The sequence below is a fragment of the Panthera leo genome, chromosome B4 (assembly GCF_018350215.1).
Source record: "Panthera leo isolate Ple1 chromosome B4, P.leo_Ple1_pat1.1, whole genome shotgun sequence".
In the NCBI taxonomy this organism is placed as follows: domain Eukaryota; kingdom Metazoa; phylum Chordata; class Mammalia; order Carnivora; family Felidae; genus Panthera; species Panthera leo.
In genome coordinates, this window is record NC_056685.1 from 88,825,917 (window position 1) to 88,847,881 (window position 21,965).

General features: G+C 41.4%; 1 protein-coding gene across 6 annotated transcripts in view; it reads left to right on the forward strand.

Annotated features, from left to right (window-relative positions):
* The first annotated feature begins 5,947 nt into the window (after positions 1-5,947).
* The window catches only part of SRGAP1 (SLIT-ROBO Rho GTPase activating protein 1), a 282,321-nt gene continuing 266,303 nt past the window's right edge, over positions 5,948-21,965 (forward strand). For 2 of the 6 annotated variants that reach the window (XR_006204927.1, XM_042947053.1), the window contains exon 1: positions 5,955-6,492. Coding sequence is in view for 5 of the 6 variants with exons in the window: in XM_042947053.1 (XP_042802987.1) it covers positions 6,426-6,492 (67 nt within the window). In the remaining variant the exon portion in view is untranslated. Of the gene's footprint in view, positions 6,493-21,965 lie in introns of all 6 variants that reach the window. The other 4 variants (XM_042947058.1, XM_042947054.1, XM_042947055.1 and 1 more) reach the window with 4 other exon arrangements.

The following is a 21,965-nucleotide window of genomic DNA, read 5'->3' on the forward strand; positions in this document are numbered from 1 at the left end:
AGGAGGGTTTTGGGTGGAGAAGAGTTAAATTACACAACTGAACATTTTAGAAGCTTCATTCGTTTTTGTTGCTCTTTTACTTTTTCTCTCCCTGTGACCTTCAGTTTCTTTCTCTTTCTCTTCTATCCTTTCTCTCCTGCTGTTTCTTTTTAGGATCTCTCCCATTGACCCTTCCAGGGCCTCATCTAAACTCACCTTTATTGTTACATTCTACCCTCTTCTCTACCGGGGAAGTGCATCAGAATGAAATTGGCAAGATCTTCTGACAGCTTGTCTTTACTACTGTGTTGCCAGGGAAGGGAAAAATGGCTATTTATACAGTCCATTTCCACAAGCTGCTGCTAAATTATGGGCCAAGTTTCCTTTAAAACAATGATTAATACTTCTTGATTGAATACCTGGCAAACTCTGCTGGACTCTTCCAACTTGCGAATGAGTGAGATTTCCCTAGACGTGGGTAGGGTTCAACTGAGCCTTCACTTGGATATTGGGAAGTGGGTTTTTGTTGTTGAATGTAATTTATGCCAGTTGCAGATTGTGGGGCTCATAGTCATACACGGAATCATATAACATTGCCATTTTTTATGTCAAAAATTGTCAAATATCGGCAATGTCATATGGTTCAACTTAATAGATACTCAATAAATATTTGTTGGTTAGAATTGAAGAGACTGTAGAGACCATTCTATAAAAGATTTGAGGTAGTGTATAGGAAATGCAGACACACATTAAACTAATAAATTACAAAACAATCCCATTTAAACCCAAAAAATTCTCAATTAACATAGGAGATTTAAACAAAGAGGTAAATAGACACACATAAACACACCAAAAGATCCTCCATAACTGCAGTGTTTTTGCTGTAAACTTGGGAGTTAGCTTTTGGTACCAAAATAATAATAAGGATGATGACGTTTATTTACCACTTATGTGCCCAGCTTGGTGCTAAGTGCTTTATACACACTTTGCATTCATTCCCTACCACAAACCTATTAAGGTAATAATCAGCCCCATTTTACGGATGAAAAAGTTAAAACAAAATGTTTATTATCTTGGAGGAGAAAAGAGTCTAGTTTCTTAATTTTTTTTTAACCTTTTTTATTTTTGAGAGACACAACATGAGTGGGGGAGGGGCAGAGAGAGAAAGGGAGAAACACAGAATCCAAAGCAGGCTCCAGGCTCCGAGCTGTCAGCACAGAGCCCTTTGTGGCGCTTGAATCCAAGAACTGTGAGATCATGACCTGAGCCACCCAGGTGCCCCCAAAACAGTAGTTTCTTAGAGATACATTCAATTGAAAAAAACAAAACAAAACCTTGACCATGTTATCAACATTCCTTGAGTAAATGTAGCTAGTGTTTTGTAAGGATATTCTTTTAATGTCCCTCGACCTTGGGCAAAGATTCTCATGCATATGAATTACCAGGGGACTTCCTCCTCACCCAAAACTCGGACCCTATGAGACTTTGCTCTTCAAAGTGTGGCCTTTATGACAGCATTATTGGCATGGCTTAGGAGCTTATTAGAAATGGAGGATCTCAAGCCTCACTCCAGAAAGTATTAGGACCTTATTTTCACAAGATTCTCAGGTGATTTGTACGCATATTGAAGTTGAGAAATATGTCTTTAAGTGCAGAATATTTGAATTCTAAATAGACTCCTAAGGTGATTCTGATGAAGATGATCAATGGTAAGATCATACTTTATAAAACACTGCCCCGGGCATGATACCAACATGTGATTCACTGAAAACACTGCAAGCAGTTTGAGAAGCCAAGGGGTCCCAGAGTTAAGACAACATAAGACGTGCATGGCCAACAGTTGCTGTTCTGATGCTCTGGCTGGATCCAAGCCTAAAACCTAGGATGTTGGCATGGCTTCACCCACTTTTCCATCTCGGCAGGCAGAGGAGAAGGTATCCTTTCCATGAAGGGGAATGGTAGGATGGCCTACTTCAGACATGAAATTCTTAGACACTGAAACTATAGCTAAAAGAATTGTGTGAATTTGGCATTAACTCCTTACTGCATTTGTATTGAACTTTTTTTTTTAATTTTTTTTTTTAATGTTTATTTATTTTTAAGAGAGAGAGTGAGACAGAGTGTGAGCAGGGGAGGGCCAGAGAGAGGGGGAGACACAGAATCCGAAGCAGGCTCCAGGCTCTGAGCTGTCAGCACAGAGCCCGACACGGGGCTGGAACTCACGGACTGCGAGATCGTGACCTGAGCCGAAGTCGGACGCCCAACCGACTGAGCCACCCAGGCGCCCCTGTATTGAACTTTTAAAAATGATTTAAGTTATTTAGGATTGGGCCAAAGTGGTACCGTAGCAAGGTGCATGGTTTATTTTGTGGCTGCAAGGACCCTGTGGATATTCCTAACTACTCCCAGGATATATGCTCAGATGGTCCATTAACTAGTACTTCGGGATATCTGGAGTGGTTCCGAAAGGCAAATACTAGATGACAGGGCGGATTAATATGTAGCAGGGATCCTACTATCAGGCACTGTACATTTCTCCTCACGTGCCCCTACAGAGGAGTGTGGCAGGAGAGGAGTGAGCTTTGGGGCCGTCGCTGTTGTGTAGCTAAGAAAACAGCTACCGCAAGGTGGAGCAAAGTCACAGAATTAGAATCACAGTTGCTGGTCTCCAAGCCTGGCTCACCCTGGCTTTCTGGATTTTAAGTCCCAGGCAGTCTCCATATCCAGCTTTGTGAACTAAGTGGGCTCTTGAGTATGGGAAAGATAAGGAGAACCTGAAAAAAGAAAACTATGAAAAGAACATTTGACTTGTTAATCACGCTGCATGGCGGGATCAGAAGACATCCACAGAGGGCAAACCGTGAATTAGTCACACGCATTTCACTGTACATGAACCTGCTTCATAAGTTTAAAGAACCGTCAGTTCACAGGAAGCAGAGTAAACAATTGGGAAAACCCACTTTGGAGGCAAGCTGATATGGGCTGGAATTCTGGCCCAGCCAGGCCTTCACTGGGCTTTCTAATTTCTCATCTGTAAAATGAGGACAATGGTATCTACCTTATAGGGTTCTTTTAAGAATGTATGCAAAATGCTTTGTTTTAGTGGATGGGACCCAATTTCCAACAACAGTAAGACAGTGATTTACTAATATTAGGGCATTAACACTCAAAACCGTTTATTGATGGTTTATTGGACATGATGAAGTCAAAGATATTTAAGAGACTATCTCTGATTTTATTTTTTTAATCTTTTTTTTTTTTAAGTTGTATTTATTTAAATAATCTCTACACCCAACATAGGGCTTGAGCTCACCACCCAGGAATCAAGAGTCACACACTCTTCTGACCTAGCCAGCCAGGTGCCCTGCCCCCTCTGTCTCTGAGTTTTAAATACCTTTCTTTCAAAGAAGATTAAAACTGAGATAATAATCACAAAGATAACTAACATCCACTGGGTCTGTACAATGGTCTGATGTTGCTATAAGCACTTTAAAGGATGATCTCAGTAAGTCCTTATCAAATCTCCGGGAGCTAGGCATTAACGCATTGTACAGACAGGAAAGTGAGGCCTGGAGAGGTGCAGTAATTTTTATCAGCTCACTCAGGAAAACTGCAGAGCTAGGATTCATCTCTGAGCACTCAGTCTTTGGGGCGTGTGCCTACCACAGTGGTTCAGGTCTACCTTCAGCTAATAATTCATTTCTAGGGGCTGCATTTTGTATTGCCAAGTTGTACTTCCCAAGTGCAAATATAAGATAAATCCAATAGCACCATGGATGGGTGATATGAATCACATTTATATTTGCCTGCAATAATCACCAAAGTAAGCTGCTTATCTCTGGTCTCTCTCTTCCTATGCCCAATCCATCCTTCCACACTGCCAACAGTTATCTTTATAGAACACCTATGTGACCATGACACTACTCTACTTAAAAGGTTCACTGTTGTCTGCAGAACTGTGTCTGAAAGCTCAGTATAGGAGGCCTCTCCCAGTTCACCTTGACCTTCCTTCCCAGCCTCTCTGCTTTAGATATTCTGGCTTTTCACCCAACTCTTACATAAGACAGTTAGTTCCACATGAAATTAGGACAGTCAGGGGTTCTGCAGTTAACCTCTTGTTTTGGCACTGTGGAAAAAAACTTACATTTTTTTAAAGATTTTAATTTTTAAGTAATTTCTGCACCCAACTCGGGGCTTGAACCTACAACCCTGAGATCAAGAGTTGCACGCTCCACTGACTGAACCAGCTAGGTGCCTTTTAAAAATTTTCTAAAAAAAGTAAAAACAATTTATTCCTGTATTCTGTTGTTATAATGTAAAAAAGATGTTTAAAAATTAAATTTTAAAAGCTGCACAATTAAAAACAACCTGCACAGACTATCAGTTGGAATATATAAAAATTTTCAAAATGTTTTTCACCTATCAGAGATCTGGTATTTTAGTGGAAGATAATCTTGTAACTGTATTTCCAATTGCCCCAAAGTATGATGTTCCTTTTTCCCCGTGGAACGCAACCCCTTCCCTCTCTGAGGTGGCAAACTGCTTACTATTTATCCTTCAAATCCAGTTTAAATATCACTTTTTGCCAAACCTCTTGCAGCCCATTTTTCCTTTTCAGGACTCCCAAAGCCAGGAGTGTTTCTCTTACAGTATTATTATACATACATACGTACATACATACATACAATATACTTTGAGATCCTTTAGAGCGGGGACCTGACCTCGGAGTCCCTAGCTCTTAGCTTGGTATTTGGCCCACAGTAAGAACGTGAAAGTTTATCACTGGATACATGAATGAATGATCAAAGTCTAAAAAATCCCTACTCTGTTTAGATCTTGCAGGGAAAACATTTGTATACTGGACACGCCTCTGAACACATCGCTTTGATAAACCAGACCCTCCCTATGTGCGAGGTGATTGGAAAGGAGAAAGGAAAGGTCCCAAGTGGTAAATGTGTCCGTGAGAAAGCTGGACCACGCCTTTTCCACCACCCTAGCTCCTAGAGCTACTCCCAGGATGGGGAGAATATTGTGTTCCAGATGAGTATTTTTCTCCATCTCCACTGAAAAGCTTCACCCTCTTTTGATTTTCAGCAGCCAAGTCATTCACAATTCAGTGAGCCTCCGGTTTTCCTACTGGGGTGCAACGTCTTGGAGTCACATCCCCTCCCGTCGTGGAGAGCTCCAACTCTCGATTTCTCCGATGGATTCTGGAAAAAGCCCCTCCAGAACCCCCTGCTTCGAACCCAGGCGGCCCCGGGTGGGGAAGGGGCTTTCCAGCTGCTGAGGCTGCGGTCTGCCCCACGCGCCGAGAGGAGCCAAGCCCTAGCCCGGCGAGGCGCGGGGGGCGTCGCCTACGGCCGCCAGGGCTCGGCGCGTGGGGCGGAGCCGCGGGGGGCCGGGAGAGGCATCCATCTTCCCGGACGAGCCTGCGCTTCCTTACCAAGCGGGGCGAGGGCGAAGGGCACGGGCCACGGCGCCGCCCCTCCCGCGAGCCCTGCCCCTCTTCGCCAGGCCCCGCGGGACCCGTCCGGCCGCCGCCGCCGCCGCCCGCAGTTCGCTCTCTGGGCGCGGGGAGCCGCGGGCCGTGTGCGCGCCGGCAACTTTGCGGCCGCCGGGGGCGCGGCTCCTCCCGGTGCGCGTGCGAGTGTGCAAGGCAGCGGCGGCCTCCTGGGGGCAGCAGCGGAGAGCGGGACGGGGAGAAAGAGGTAGCGTCGGCGCCCCGCGGCCAAGGAGGCAGAGGCCCCTCGCGGCGCCGGCTGTCGAGATCTAAACTCCGCCGGTGCTGCGCCCAGGACGCGTTCAGACCGCGCAGCGGCCGCCCTCCGGCCCGGCAGCAGGGACTCGCTCTAGGATTACGTTTCCTCTCGTCCGCCCGGGCGCTAGCGGCAGCTTTTGCCGACGGGGGAGCGGCGTCCGCGGCGGCAGCATCCCGGCCCGGGCGGGACCCTCGAGCGGCGGAGCCGGCGGCTGGAGCAGGAAGGGAGGGTCGCGGCGTCCGCCCTCCAGAGCCGGCCCTGCCCCCGAGCGCCCGGTGCGGGTTTGTAACAATGGTGCGGAGCGCCGCCGCGAACCCCGCGTCCGCCCAGCGGCCGTAGAGGAAGTGGCCGGCTCCGGGTGGGGTGGGCAGGGAGACGCCCCCCGCCGCTGGCTCACGGGAGTTTGTCTGCGCGCCGGGCCTCTCCGGCCCCGAGGCCCCCCTCCCCCCCTCTCGGATCACCGACGGCAGCTCGAAGCGGAGAGTATGGTGCCGGCGCCCGGGTTAATCTAGTCCTCGGCTCGCTCCTCTTTTCCGCCTCCTCGTCTTCCTCCTCCTTTACCTCCTGTGGGTGCTGCCTCCGGGTTCCCCGTGTGTGGGAGTACAACTCTCTGCCTCTCCAAGGAGACTGGTTTGTGACGACCGAACAGAACTTGCCCATTGAAAGCGGACCCAGAACAGCTGGATAATGTCCACTCCGAGCAGATTCAAGAAGGACAAAGAGATCATAGCCGAGTATGAAAGTCAAGTCAAAGGTAAGGATGGGAGCGGCTGCCTTGCTCCTTTTGTGTGCCTTCTTGTCATTGTGCTCGAGGAGTTGCATTTCTAACTTGGTGTCTGCGTTGGAGGAAGGCGGTGAGGGACAGCCAGAGCTTCTGGTTGAGCCACCCTGGGCTTAGTGCAAGCCCATCCCCGTCCCAGTCCTGTCAAGCCCACGGGGAGCTGGAAACCGGGTGGCTTTCTCCGACTCCTAGAGCGCACCTCCAGGAGAGAGAGAACTGGCTGTAACTTAACCACCACCTTCAGCCGGGCAACTTAACACGGGAGGCAGGCGGCAGCCGTGGTTGCTGGCCAGTTACCCTCTTCCTCCTCCTCGTTACTCTTTTTAACTGGTATCTTTGTCACGTTATTTTTAAGGAATCATTTTCCTGAAGTCTGGACATCAAGTGGTCCGGAGCTTCATTGAGTGCAGACGATTTTAGACCTTTACGTTGTTCGCTATTAATTTATTAGGGCGAGTCCGCCGTTTAGAAAACAGCTCCCTGAAAGCCTGGCTGTTAAACCAAGCGGGGACTAGTGGAATCTGACTCCTCCTTTACAATGGGCCAGAATTCAGTGCCATCTTCCACACTCACCCGGGAGTATTGCTTTATCATTTGCTGGAAGCTACTTGCATGTAAAATGAAGGTTTGGATATTTAAGTGGTAGTTTCAGTCCATTTACATTGTCAACTAATGAAGGAACCTAATTAAGGTTGATTAAGCATTTTTACTTAATGTACCTTGGGTTTTTAAAAATGGATTTTCTCTCTGCTACAAGTATTTTGTGTTGCTGTTGAAGTGTTTAATGAACATCTATCTCTGCTGTGTTTGTTTTTTTGTCTTTTTGTTTTTTGTTTTTTTCATCTTCTGTGGTCTCTCCTGGGTGGATTTTCCCTATTGAGACAATGGATGGAGTGTTGAGGTTGATGCTGTGCTTTGGAATATTCACTGCAAAGTTCATAACAATTGCTATGCAGACACCTGTGTTTTTTCTGATACAGTCTTCTAAAAGGGCTGCTGAGAGAGGCACTCCTTACTTGCCTTGGGAAAGGCAGGAGCAGCCTGGGTGTTCTTTTGTGTGGTCCAGTTGTGGAAATGCCCAGAGTCCTAGGCGAGGACCTGGTGGACCCTCCATGCCCTGAGGGTGGATTTGGACCCACTCATCTAGGCCACCAACAAAGGCCGTGTGGAAGCCCAGGGACTCATGCTTTCCTTTAGGCTAACCCCTATAAAGGATGTAAGCTAAACACTGTTCAGGGAACCGGTTTTTAACTGCTTGTAATTAAGATAATTTCTACTTACAGCAACTGGTTACATTGACATGGAAGTTAGGATAGCAGAGGAGTAATTATTTCCTTAGTGACAGGTAAACTTTTTCATAAGCAGAACCTCTCAATGTTACTCCAGCACGGCCTGAACAACCTTTCATTTTAAGGTGGAACTCTTGTTCCTCATCACCATTCCTTGTGCAAGGTTTTGCACATGGCTCTTTGTGGTAGATCATGGAGGGATGGTAGTCTGGCTTTCTTGCTGCCTGGAGCACCGGCTGGCAGAATGCACTTTCAAGTATTGGCTTAGTTATTTCTGTTCTAAGCTCATTTGTCCATGATCAAGTCCTTATATGAAAAATAGTTTCATGGTTAATTTCTTTCAGAATGTGAATTCTATTGTTACATGATTACTAATGTGCTTGAGATACAGGCCCTCTACACTGATTAAAAATCAATAAAATGGGATGTGTTGCAATGTTTACAATGCATCTATCAAATCCAATGCAAGGAAAAATTATGAACACGGTGAAGATTATTTTTGGAACAAATTCAGCCCCATAGAAAGTGATCCCTAGTCCTCTCAACCTTCCTCATTTACACAGACCTACAGCCTGAAAGAGGCTGCTGTATGACTCTTTCTGACACCTGACCTGCCCTTCTCATCAGGACCTGCGTCCAGACTATCTGCTTTCACACATCCTATGTCTAACCCACATCATCCTGCCTATATGCAGTTATGGGAATAGGGTAATACAGTGGAGTTGGATCACGTACACCTTTAAGGGCACCAGTACACCTGCACTTCTAGGCAAAATCAAGATCAAGTGGGACAAAAATGACCGTGAAATAGTGCATGAGGCCAAGCTGTCCCATGCAGTGACAGTAGGTTCCTTACTAGGGATGTGGAATGCAGGACTCTGATTTTCTGTTGTATTTCCTGAGTCCCTCTTTAAGGGTGAACATCTTACCCTGGCAGAGTGCTAGTGTGCTGTTTAAAGATACGTGGTTTTGGAACAACTACCTCTTTTAATTCCAGCCAACTATTTCATCTGATGATAAACAAAAGAAATGTGGCCTGTTTGATTGCTAACAGAAAACCAGCTGTGCTGGACCCAGAAGACATAGGTTTGTTCCCTGTGAATAAAGTCATATATATTGGACTCTCTGGGTGACTCTCTGGGTAAGGGTGATTTCAAGAGTCATTTTTTATTATGTGTGATTTTTTTTTTAACCTTCTGACTTAAAACTTAATACCCTGGAGTATTGTTCTTTCTTTCTCTCTCCCATTTCCCTGATACCAGTTGCACGTATCTCAGAATTTCTGAGATAATGATTTGATCTCAAGGAGTGACTCCAGATGTGGGATTTTGCCAGTGTGGCTGCCTGCACATGTTTTAGGAACAGACTTCCCGGAGCTGTTCTCAACTGTGGAAAGAACCATCATAGGTGACAGTGTGTAATTTTACATATAAAAACCATATACATCTAGTTAGATATGTCATGGTAAGTCACTTAGTTTCTGACTTTTGGTTGTCTTACCTATAAGATAAGGAGTTTGGATTCCCTCATTTCTAAGATGTCGTGTCAATTCAATTCAATTAATAACTTAGAAAAATTTTCAAGCCTTTTGTGTTTCATTTACTACCTGGTTTGGTGGGGCGGGGGTGGGAATCACCTTTGCTTTCACTTTTTAAAAAAAATAACCAGTTCACAAACACTATACATTATTTGAGTTCTCAGAAAATTAAAATGTAATGCAATAGGGAATACAGAAAAATAATAAAACCGTGTTCAGAAAAGCATAGCACACAATTGTAAGAGGGGGTAGAATTGTGAATTATACACATTATCAAAGAATAGATTGGTCTAAATCAGGGACAAAAGGCACCCCCCCCCCCTTAAATTTAAAAGGAGTGTGTTAGCTAGGAGAAGAAAGACTATTTCATGCATGTTAGTCAACTTCTCAAAGATTTAGAATCCAGAGAAGTTAATCTCTTGTTTGTGGGGGCTCTTAAAAAGCTACTTGTCTGGAGAAGTGTATGAAACTCCTATCAGTTGACTGTTACTTGTTAGCATCTCTGGCAAAAAGCTTAGCAGTAGAAAAGATCATAACAACTGGCTAACAGAAGGTTTGGAGATTATCTGGATTTTAGTATTCTATGCAACTTTTGAATTCTGCAGCAAAAGTATTGTGGCTCACATAAAAAAACTACTAGCTCCCATATGGGAGCCAAAAGAATCAAAAGACACATTTTGTGAGGTGGAACTCATGAACGAGAGGTTGTGTTTGTTTTTAATAATGCATGTTGTTAGTTGCTAAGAATTGACAGCTATTATTTGCAGTATTTTCTCAGGGATAATCTCCTACTCATCTACATGCCATATGTGCAGGAAGTGCCAAGAAAATCTGTTCTTCTTCGACCACTCTGCTGCCTGAACTACAAATAGTACATTTTGGTAGCAGATGGAACACGAGGAAATGCCAATTCAATTTGATATGACCCCATGTCATGCAGTGGGTTTCAACAGGAAAAAGTGCTGCTGTCACTAATATGGAACCTGTGTCTGCATCTGATGTCCTTTCACGTAACCTGTAATAGAAAACAGCAACAACTTAAATTATGAATTAAAACTTTATAGCTGGGAGGGACATGAAACATTTCCTGTCCAACCCATTCATTTATACGATGCAAGGAAGCATAATGATAGAGTTACACAATTAACATACCTGGGGCTAAAAACCCAGGTCGTTTGTTTTCAGGAACAATGATTTACTTTTAGATTCCTCACAAAGTACAGCAGGAGATAGAACACTTCACTATTTAGACTTTACATTCATTGAAGGAATCCTAGTTGGACCTAGAAGAGAACAGCAACGCCTCTGGTCTGTTAACAGGAGGAGTTAATTAAATTGATTAGCCGTAACTAAGTTGTTTTTTTCACCAAGATCATTTCAAGAAACCACAATGCGCGGGCAGTGGCTTCACATGCTTGCCTTAAGATCAGGGGAAAAAATATGGTGAATATGTACAATTGTAACTTCCTTGAAATTTTGGTCAAACTAATGCCAGCTAGCGTAGTAAGCCCTGTTACGTTGCCCGGAAACCCTGATTAGTTTCATGAACTTCAAAATCTATTAAGGAATAGTTTGGGAGAAATTTTTGAGCAGAACACGTCCTTCTGAAATACAGATGCAAGTTGGCATGTGCTACAGCATGATAAATCTCAGTTCTGGCAATCGAGATTGGTTTGCTTACTCTTGTGAAGTGTTGACCAATATGGGGGGCACACGTTTTCAACTCTGGTTCTGGTTTGCGAGTCTGCTTTGTAGCTTCACCAGACCCTTTTCTGATTTCATTCATGCTACCTATTTCACTTCTGTTCAGACAATTAAAAATTAAGGTAAAGAGAGTAAACTGTATATCTCCTTACTCTATTTTTGTTTTCATTTTTTGAGGTAAAAGGTGGGATCAGGGATCGTTGTTTGAGAACACTTTTAATCATTTGAAAGTATTTGTTTGTTGGTCTGGAGTTACTTTCTACTTTGTTGACAACATATATATGCACTCCTGTTGATATTTCAGGATGGGAGGAAAGAGAACATCATGTTTAAATTTTTTTTTTTTTAACGTTTATTTATTTTTGAGACAGAAAGAGACAGAGCATGAACGGGGGAGAGGCAGAGAGAGAGGGAGACACAGAATCGGAAGCAGGCTCCAGGCTCTGAGCCATCAGCCCAGAGCCCGATGCGGGGCTTGAACTCACGGACCGTGAGATCGTGACCTGAGCTGAAGTCGGACGCTCAACCGACTGCACCACCCAGGCTCCCCAGAACATCATGTTTAAGAGCACAGATTTTGGTGTTAGTCATCCAGCCCTGCCACTGATCACACGCGTGGTCTCTGAGAGTCCATTTCTTCATCTGTAAAATGGGGCTGATAATAGTACTTACCTTCTTGTTTTTCTAAGGTTTCAATGAGGTGATTTGTAGAAAGCTTTGTCACAGGCTTGCACATAATAAATAGTCAGTAAAAATTAGTCCTTGTCTGTTTAATTTTAGTTTTCTTTATATTTCAACTGCTTCTTTGTTACATTCTGACTTAAATGAGCTTTTTGAAATTCAAATAAGTAATCACCAGCCTGCTACCGGAATAAATCCCAAAGTGGGCGAATCTTTAATCATTCTGATAAAGTCCCATGTACTTTTGGAATGGCGTATATAAAAAGGGAAATGTGGTAGGCAAACCAGAGAGATCCCCAGCCGCTTATAAGTGGATTTTTTGTTGTCATTTTTCATCCAAGTAACAGAGCCTAAAAGCCTACTTCCTGAGCTGCCGTGTGTTGGCTTGCAACTTTTGTTTTAAATTTTCTTTACCTTTGTTCAGTGACATTTTATGGGAAGTGAAAACTGTGGTCCAGTCAGCAGATTTTATTTACTGGTGGTAAAAAGGATTCTTATGACATCGGATCAAGTCACTGGTTTAATTTCAAGGTCTTGAGAAAAATATATTTTTTAAATCAATATGGAAATGAAGAATTAATTTATAACTGTGAATTTGATTCTTCATGAGACAGTACTTTGTTCTTTTCCAGTTTTATTGAAGTATAATTGACATATAACAGAAAGTACTATGACAATAGAATTTATTATTTATGTATCTTTCATACCTTTTAGTACAGGGCTTTATTAAATATTTCTTGAGTGGGTAGAGTGATATTTGGATTATCATTCCTTTATAGTATAAGTTAACATGGTGATCATTGAAAATTATGGAGGGTGTCCAATAAAGTATTACCACAGAACTAAACTGAATTCAAGTAGTGTGTAACTTCTTTAGAAAGTCATAAAGTTAAAACCAAACTAAATGTCCAACAGTGGGGAATGGTTAACTAAATTCCACTGGGGATGGTTAACTAACTTATACACATGGAATGTTATGCAGTCATTAACAGTAGTTTTATTTTTTTCAGTTTATTTATTTTGGGGGGGGGGCAGAGAGAGAGAGGGAGAGAGAGAATACCAAGTGAGGGGCTCAATCCCACAGGCTGTAAGATCATGCCCTGAGCCAAAATCAAGAGTCAGATACTTAACCGACTGAGCCACCCAGGTGCCCCAACAGTTTTTGAAGAACATTTTGGTACGGAGAAATATTTTATTATTTTTTTTTATTTTTTATTTTTTGTTAAATATTTATTTTTGAGAGACAGAGAGTGCAAGTGGCGGAGGGGCAGCGAGAGGGGGACAGAGGATCCAAAGCAGGCTCTGCATTGACAGCAGTGAACCCGATATGGGGCTCAAACTCACGAACTGGGAGATCATGACCTGAATTAAAGTCACTCAACTGACTGAGCCACCCAGGTGCACCTGGAGAAATATAATAGTTGAAAAAAAAGACTATAAAAGGATGGTGAAATAAGAATGAAAAATAATCACACCAGCAGCTACCAGTTAGAGTGCTCGTGGTGTGCAGGTCACTGTTGTGGCTGCTTTGCATGAGTGGGGCTGAGCTTCACATGCACATAGTCGGCTGTAATGCATGGTGGAAGGAATTTCTGGTTCTCTTCCTTCTCGGTATATGTTGTACTTCCTGTGTTTTTGGCAGTATACCTTGGTAAGTCAACTGGTTTAATGCCAGAATCTCACCTTGAGCTCCACCCTCTTTCAGGATGGGGATGGGACAAAGTAAATCCAAGCAAAACTTGATCTTTGGCTTGAACCTCTGCTGATCACATTTGTCCACAGCACAGTTTCAAACTTCTGGTTTGCTTACAACTTAGTGATATATTTTGGTTTTGCTTTGCTTTGAGTTCAGCTAGTGTGTGTGTGTGTGTGTGTGTGTGTGTGTGTGTGCGTGCGCATGTGCGTGTGTGTGTCTGTTAGGAATAGCAACTTCTCTTTTCTTTTTTTGGTGAAATGTATATACAAATAGGTATAGACAATGATTATTCACAACTAAAAAAATAAAATGAATACCTGAGCTGTTAGCTCAGCTGTTAGACACATTTTCAGTGTCTTAGAAATCCCATGTTGCCCTTTTCCTGACAAATCTTCCTTCATCCCATGGACTGCCCCCCGCCCCCCAACAATTCTGATGAATTTAGTGTTAAAGTCATTCCCTTATTTTCTTTACAATTTATGACCATTTTATAGTTTCCTTTATTGTGTGTGTGTGTGTGTGTGTGTGTGTGTGTGTGTGTGTGTCAAAAAGGGGGACAGGGGCAGGGAGGGGGAGAGAGAATACCAAGCAGGCTCTGCACTTTCAGCTCAGAGCCTGATGTAGGGCTCAAACCCATGAACCTCGAAAAACCATAAAATACCTAGGAATAAATCTAACCAAAGACGTGAAAAATCTATACACTGAAAACTATAGAAACCTTATGAAAGAAATTGAAGAAAACACAAAAAAATGGAAAAAGATTCCATGCTTCTGGATAGGAAGTACAAATATTGTGAAAATGTCGATACTACCTAAAGCAATCTACATATTCAATGCAATCCCTATCAAAGTAACACCAGCATTCTTCACAGAGCTGGAACAAATAATCCTAAAATTTGTATGGAACCAGAAAAGACCCCGAATAGCCAAAGCGATCTTGAAAAAGAAAACCAAAGCAGGAGGCATCACAATCCCAGACTTCAAGCTGTACTACAAAGCTATAATCATCAAGACAGTATGGTACTGGCACAAGAACAGACACTCTGATCAACGGAACAGAGTAGAGAACCCAGAAATGGACCCACAAACGTATGTCCAACTAACCTTTGACAAAGCAGGAAAGAATATCCATTGGAATAAAGACAGTCTCTTCAGCAAGTGGTGCTGGGAAAACTGGAAAGCAACATGCAGAAGAATGAACCTGGACCACTTTCTTACACCATACACAAAAATAAACTCAAAGTGGACAAAAGACCTCAATGTAAGACAGGAAGCCATCAAAATCCTCGAGGAGAAGGCAGGCAAAAACCTCTTTGATCTTGGCCGCAGCAACTTCTTACTCAACATGTCTCTGGAGGCAAGGGAAACAAAAGCAAAAATGAACTACTGGGACCTTATCAAAATAAAAAGCTTCTGCACAGTGAGGGAAACAATACACAAAAGTAAAAGGCAACCGACAGAATGGGAGAAGATATTTGCAAACGACATATCAGATAAAGGGTTAGTATCCAAAATCTATAAAGAACTTCTCAAACACAACACCCAAGAAACAAATAATCCAGTGATGAAATGGGCAAAAGACATGAATAGACACTTCTCCAAAGAAGACATCCAGATGGCCAACCGACACATGAAAAAATGCTCAACATCACTCATCATCAGGGAGATACAAATCAAAACCACATTGAGATACCACCTTATACCTGTCACAGTGACAACTCAGGCAACAACAGATGTTGGAGAGGATGTGGAGAAAGAAGATCTCTTTTACATTGTTGGTGGCAATGCAAGCTGGTGCAGCCACTCTGGAAAACAGTATGGAGGTTCCTCAAAAAACTAAAAATAGAACTACCCTCTGACCCAGCAATTGCACTACTAGGCGTTTATCCACAGGATACAGGTGTGCTGATTTGAAGGGACACATGCACCCCCATGTTTATAACAGCACTATCAACAATAGCCAAAGTATAGAAAGAGCCCAAATGTCCACAGATGGATGAATGGATAAAGAAAATGTGGTGTGTATACACACACACACACACACACACACACACACAATGGAGTATTACTCAGCAATCAAAAAGAATGAAATCTTGCCATTTGCAACTACATGGATGGAAATGGAGGGTATTATGCTAAGTGAAATTAGTCAGAGAAAGACAAAAATCATATGACTTCACTCATATGAGGACTTTAAGAGACAAAACAGATGAACATAAGGGAAGGGAAGCAAAAATAATATAAAAACAGGGAGGGGGACAAAACAGAAGAGACTCCTAAATATGGAGAACAAACTGAGGGTTGCTGGAGGGGTTGTGGGAGGGGGGATGGGCTAAATGGGTAAGGGGCACTAAGGAATCTACTCCTGAAATCATTGTTTCACTCTATGCTAACTAATTTGGATGTAAATTTTAAAAAATAAAAAATAAAATTAAAATAAAAATAAAATAAATAAACATTAAAAAAAAACCAACAAACCCATGAACCTCAAGATCATGACCTGAGCGGAAATCAAGAATCCAATGCTTAACCAAATGAGCCACCCAGGCGCCCCTCCTTTATGGTTTTGTTGTATGTTGTGTTTGTACATGAAGAATACAGAGCTGTTTAGGGGCACCAGTCTTAGTTTAGTCAGTAGAGCATACGACTCTTGATCTTGGGGTTGTGAGTTTGAGCCCCCATAACGGGCATAGAGATTATGTAAAAAAAAATACAGAGCAGTTTGAACATGTACCAGATGTTTTCATGGTATTGAGAAATTGATATTACTTAAAAAATTAAAATAATAGTATTTTGGCATGTATAAAAAATCTTTATCTTTTGAGTATACATGCTGATATATTTATGGGTGAAATTATGGTGTCTAGGATATGCTACAGAATAATCTGGGGGAAGGTGAAATAGGTAGGAATACAGATAAAATAAGATTGTCCATGAATTAATAATCATTGAGTATGTGGGGTTCACTATATTATTCTCTTATTTTTGAGAGTGTTTACAATTTTTCCTAATAAAAAATTTTAAGTGTTCTTACGACTTCCATTTTTCACTCAATATTATGATATTAAGATTAATCCACACGAATGTGTGCAGCTGTAGTTAATTTATTTTCATTGGTGTATTTATTCCAGTGTGTAAAAATAGTCTATTCATTCGGTATGACATTTGGGTTATTTGTAGTTTTTTGCTATTATGAATAATAATATCCTATAGGTGTCTCCTGGTGTACATTTCTCTAGGTATACTTACTGAGTCATAAGGAATGAGCATGTTCAACTTTACTAGGTAATGTCAGACTTTTCTCAAAATCCTGGGTATTTACACTCTTCCCAGGAATGGATCAGAACTCTGCATCCTGAAACACTGTGGAGCAACGGATTATTTAAGGTAAATGCTAAACTGTTATACTAAAGAGAACCCTAGAAGACAGCAATGTAAAAACATAGAGATTTTTCTTTTTTCCTTCCTTCCCTTTGTTCCCTATTTCCCTTATTTCCTTTCTTTCCTTTGTCTCTTGTACCACGTTCTGAAGGTGTGTGATCCAGGCCATCAGAATTGCTTTGCTTCATTAAATTATTGGAATTTTCTCCACCTTGTTGGTCTGCTGTCACCTAGGGAACTGAACTTGTCTCCCTGGTTGAAACTGGGTCTTAAGTATATCCGTGTTCTAGCTCATGGGAAGGAAAAGGAGTCTTGAGGAGCACGTGCCCCGGTGTTTTAAAACCCAGGCCACAAGTAGCACACACAATTTTCATTCATTGAACGAGTGAGAATTTAGTCACATGGCCACATCTGCTATAGGGGAGATTGGCAAACATAGTCTGTCTGGACAGCCTGGTTTCCTGCTACGACTCTGTGACCATGGCAGAAGGAGAGGAAGATTTTAAATAGAACTACACTATGACCCCAGCAATTGCATTACTAGGTATTTATCCAAAGGATACAAAAATACTGATTCAAAGGGGCACATGCACCCCAACATTTTTTTAGTAAATCTTTCGAAAACAATTTCTTTTAAGTTTGTTTATGTTGAGAGAAAAAAAGAGAGAGCTCAAGTGGGGTAGGGGCAGAGAGAGAGGAGAGAGAGAATCCCAAGCAGGCTCCACACTGTCAGCACAGAGCCTGAAGCAGGGCTTGAAGTCAACTATGAGATCATGACCTGAGCTGAGATCAAGAGTTGGACATGCAACCAGCTGAGCCACCCAGGCACCCCTACGCTCCAGTGTGTATGGCAGCATTATCAATAATAGCCCGACTATGAAGAGATCCCAAATGTCCGTCAGCTGATGAAGAAAGACGATGTTATACATACATAATGGAATATTAGTCATCAAAAAGAATGAAGTCTTGCCATTTGCGACAACATAGATACAACTAGAGTATATTAATCTAAGCGTAATAAATCAGTCAGTGAAAGACAAATACCATATTATTTCACTCATATGTGGAATTTTAGAAACAAAAGAGATGAAGGGAAGGGAAGGAGAAATAAAATAAGGGGCACCTTGGTGGCTCAGTTGGTTAAGCGGCTGACTTTAGCTCAGGTCATGTTCTCACAGTTTGTGAGTTCGAGCCCCACATCAGGCTCTGTGCTGATAGCTCAGAGCCTGGAGCCTGCTTCAGATTTTGTGTCTTCCTCTCTCTCTGCCCCTTCCCCACTTGTGTGCATGCTCTCTCTCTCTGTCTCTCAAAAAATAAGTAAGTAAGTAAATAAGTAAATAAACATTCAAAAAAGATAAAAACAGAGAGGGAGGCATATCATAACACATTTTTTAAAAGAAGTTTATTTATTTATTTTGAGAGAGCAAGAGAGTGTGTGCCTGCAAGTGGGGAAGGAGCAGAGAGAGGAAGAGAGAGTATGCCAAGCAAGTTCTGAGCTGTCAGCACAGAGTGCAACACAGGGCTCAAACCCATGAACCATAAGCTCATGACCTGAGCTGAAACCAAGAGTTGGACTGTCAACCAACTGAGCCAGCCAGGTACCCCAAGAGACTCTTAATTATAGAGAACAAACTGAGAGTTGCTGGAGGGGAGGTGGGTGGGGGATGGGCCAGATGGGTGATGGGCATTAGGGAGGGCACTCGTGATGAGCACTGGGTATTATATACAAGTGACAAATCACTAAATCTCCTGAAACCAATACCATATGTTAACTAGCTTGGATTTAAATACAAATTTGGAAGAAAAAAAAAGATTTTTAAAAAATTTATTTTGAAAAAGAGGGTGTCAGTGGAGGAGGGGCAGAGAGAGGGAGAGAGTGAGAATCCCAAGCAGGGACTGCGTCATGAGTGCAGAACATGACACAGGGCTTGAATTCACAAACCATGAGATCATGATCCGAGCCAAAGTCTGAAGTTTAACCAAATGAGTCACCCAGGTGCTCCAAGGAGAGGAAGATTTTAGTGGACAATAAGCAGCAATAAAGATAGGTTTTCTGGCGAGGCAATCTATTTGGGGGCGAAATGGTATTTTGTTTTAATTTGTATGTGTTTCATTGCTAATAAGGTAGAACATCTTCCCTGAATAGCTAAGGCACTCCTGAAAAAAACAAAGCTGGAGGCATCACAGTCCTGGACTTCAAGATATGTTACAAAGCTGTAATAATCAAGATAGTATGGTACTGGCACAAAACAGACCCTTAGATCAATGGAACAGAATAGAGAACCCAGAAATGGACTCACAAATATATGGCCAACTAGTCTTTGACAAAGCAGGAAAGAATATCCAACGGAATAAAGTCTCTTCAGCAAATGGTGTTGGGAAAACTGGACAGCGACACGCAGAAAAATGAGCCTGGACCACTTTCTTACACCATACACAAAAATGAACTCAAAATGGATGAAAGATCTAAACGTAAGTTAGGAAGCCATCAAAATCGTGGAGGAGAAACCTCTTTGACCTCGGCCACAGCAACTTCTTACTCAGCATGTCTCTGGAGGCAAGGAAAACAAAACCAAAAATGAACTATTGGGACCTCATCAATATAAAAAGCTTCTGCACAGCAAAGGAAACAATCAGCAAAACTAAAATGCAGCCAATGAAATGGGAGAAGATATTTGGAAATGACGTCTCAGATAAAGATTAGTGTTCAAAATCTGTAAAGAACTTACTAAACACAACACCCAAAAAAACAATCCAGTGAAGAAATGGGCAAAAGACATGAATCGACACTTTTCCAAACAGGGCATCCAGATGGCCAACCGACACATGAAAAAATGCTCAACATCACTCATCATCAGGGAAATACAAATCAAGACCACAATGAGATACCACCTCACACTTGTCAGAATGGCTAACATTAACAACTCAGGCAGTAACAGATATTGGTGAGGATGTGGGAAAAGAGGAACCCTTTTGCCCTGCTGGTGGGAATGCAAACTTGTGCAGCCACTCTGGAAAACAGTATGGAGGTTCCTCAAAAAATTAAAAATAGAATTACTCTATGACCCAGCAATTGCACTGCTAGGTGCTTACCTAAAGGATACAAGTGTGCTGTTTTGAAAGGGCATGTGCACCCCAGTGTTTATAGCTGTGCTATCAACAGTAGCCAAAGTATGGAAAGAGCCAAAATGTCCATCAATGGATGAATGGATAAAGAAGATGTGGTATCTATGTACAATGGAGTATTACTGGGCAATCAAAAAGAATGAAATCTTGCCGTTTGCAATAACATGGATGGAACCAGAGGGTATTATGCTAAGTGAAATTAGTCAGAGAAAGACAAATATCATGACTTCACTTATATGTGGAATTTAAGATATAAAACAGATTAACATAAGGGAAGGGAAGCAAAACTAATATAAAAACAGGGAGGGGGACAAGACAGAAGAGACTCTTAAATGCAGAGAACAAACTGAGGGTTGCTGGAGGGGTTGTGGGAGGGGGGATGGGCTAAGTGGGTAAGGGGCATTAAGGAAGACACTTGTAGGGATGAGCACTGGGTGTTATACATAGGGGATGAATCACTGAATGCCACTCCTGAAATCAGTATTGTGCTATATGCTAATTAACTTAGATGTAAATTAAAAAAAAAAAAAGAGCATCTTTTCACATTTTGGCTGGCTGTGTGTTTTTGTCACTAAAATACTTATTCATATCTTTGCCCATTTATCTGTTAGTTTGTCTTCTTGTTGATTTTTTAGTTTTTCTTTTTAGTATGTTCTCAATATTAATTTCTTACCAATTATAACTATGGCAAATATCTTCATCATGATTGTAGCTTATACTTTCACAATTATAAAAGGTATCTTTTGATAAACAGAGGTTGTTTAAATTTATTAGATGTATCAATTATTAACCTATGTTTGGTGTTTAAGCAATTCTTTCCCTACTTTGAAGTCAGAAAGATATCTGTCTACATCCTCTTCTAAATGTTTTAAAATTTTGTTTTTGACAAATTAATGGGGTTTTAATTCATCTGAAGTTTATTGTTCATACTTTGAGCTAGGGATATATTTTCAGTTCTTTTCATATGAATGGCCAAATTTATTTTTTAGTTTTATTTGCTAAATAGTTTCTTATTTTATTTTACTTTCTTTGATTTTGTTTTGTCTTATTTTGTGTAATTTTTAAAGTAAGCTCTGTGCCTATTGTGGGACTTGAACTCAGGAACCTGAGATCAAGAGTTGCATGCTCTACTGACTGAACCACCCAGGTGCCCCCCAGTTCCTTCTGTCCTGATTACAGTTTCATATGTGCATGAATTTATCTCTGGGTACTGTTATGTTTCATTGGTTAGTTATAGGTTACTGCACCAGTATTACATTCTTTTAATTACAGTAGCTTTATAATAACTCTTTATATCTGATAGGCCAAATCCTCCTTACTTATTTTTTCAGAACTACCTTGGGGATCTTGGTCTTTTCTCTTCCATATACATTTTAGCATCAGCTTTTCCTTCCCTGGGAAACCTACAGGCATTTTGATTGAAATTGTGTGACATTGTAAGTCAACTAGAAGGGAGTTAGCATCTATATAATATTAGTTCTTCCTATGCATTAATGTGAATATTTCTCCATTTACTTAGTTCTTGTTAAAATGTCTTACTATAAAGTTTTATATTTTCTATGTTTTTGTAGATTTATTTCATGATATTTTTATTATTAATGTTCATGAGATCTCTTCTAAAATTGTTTTCTGTTATACAGAAATGCAGTTTATTTTTGCATATTGGTCTCATATCACACCACTTTGCTGGTCTATTACTATGTCTAATTCTTTTTTTTTTCTTTTTTGTAAAAAAATTATTTGCAAAGCAAGACAGTTTTATTTCCCACTTTCCAAACTTTATGGCTTTAATTTATTTTTCTTGTATTTTTGCCCTAGACAGAATTTGGAGTACAAAGTTAATAAAAGTGGTGACTTTGGCATTCTTTTCTTGTTCTCGATTTAAAGGGATTGGTTTTAAGCTTGTCCTCCCTTAAAGGATGATGATTGTTTTCGGTTTATTATAGGCATTTTTCATCAGGTTAAGTATAATCTCTTATATTTCTTGTTTACTTGAGATTGATTTTAATCATTAATAGGTGGTTGAATGTTA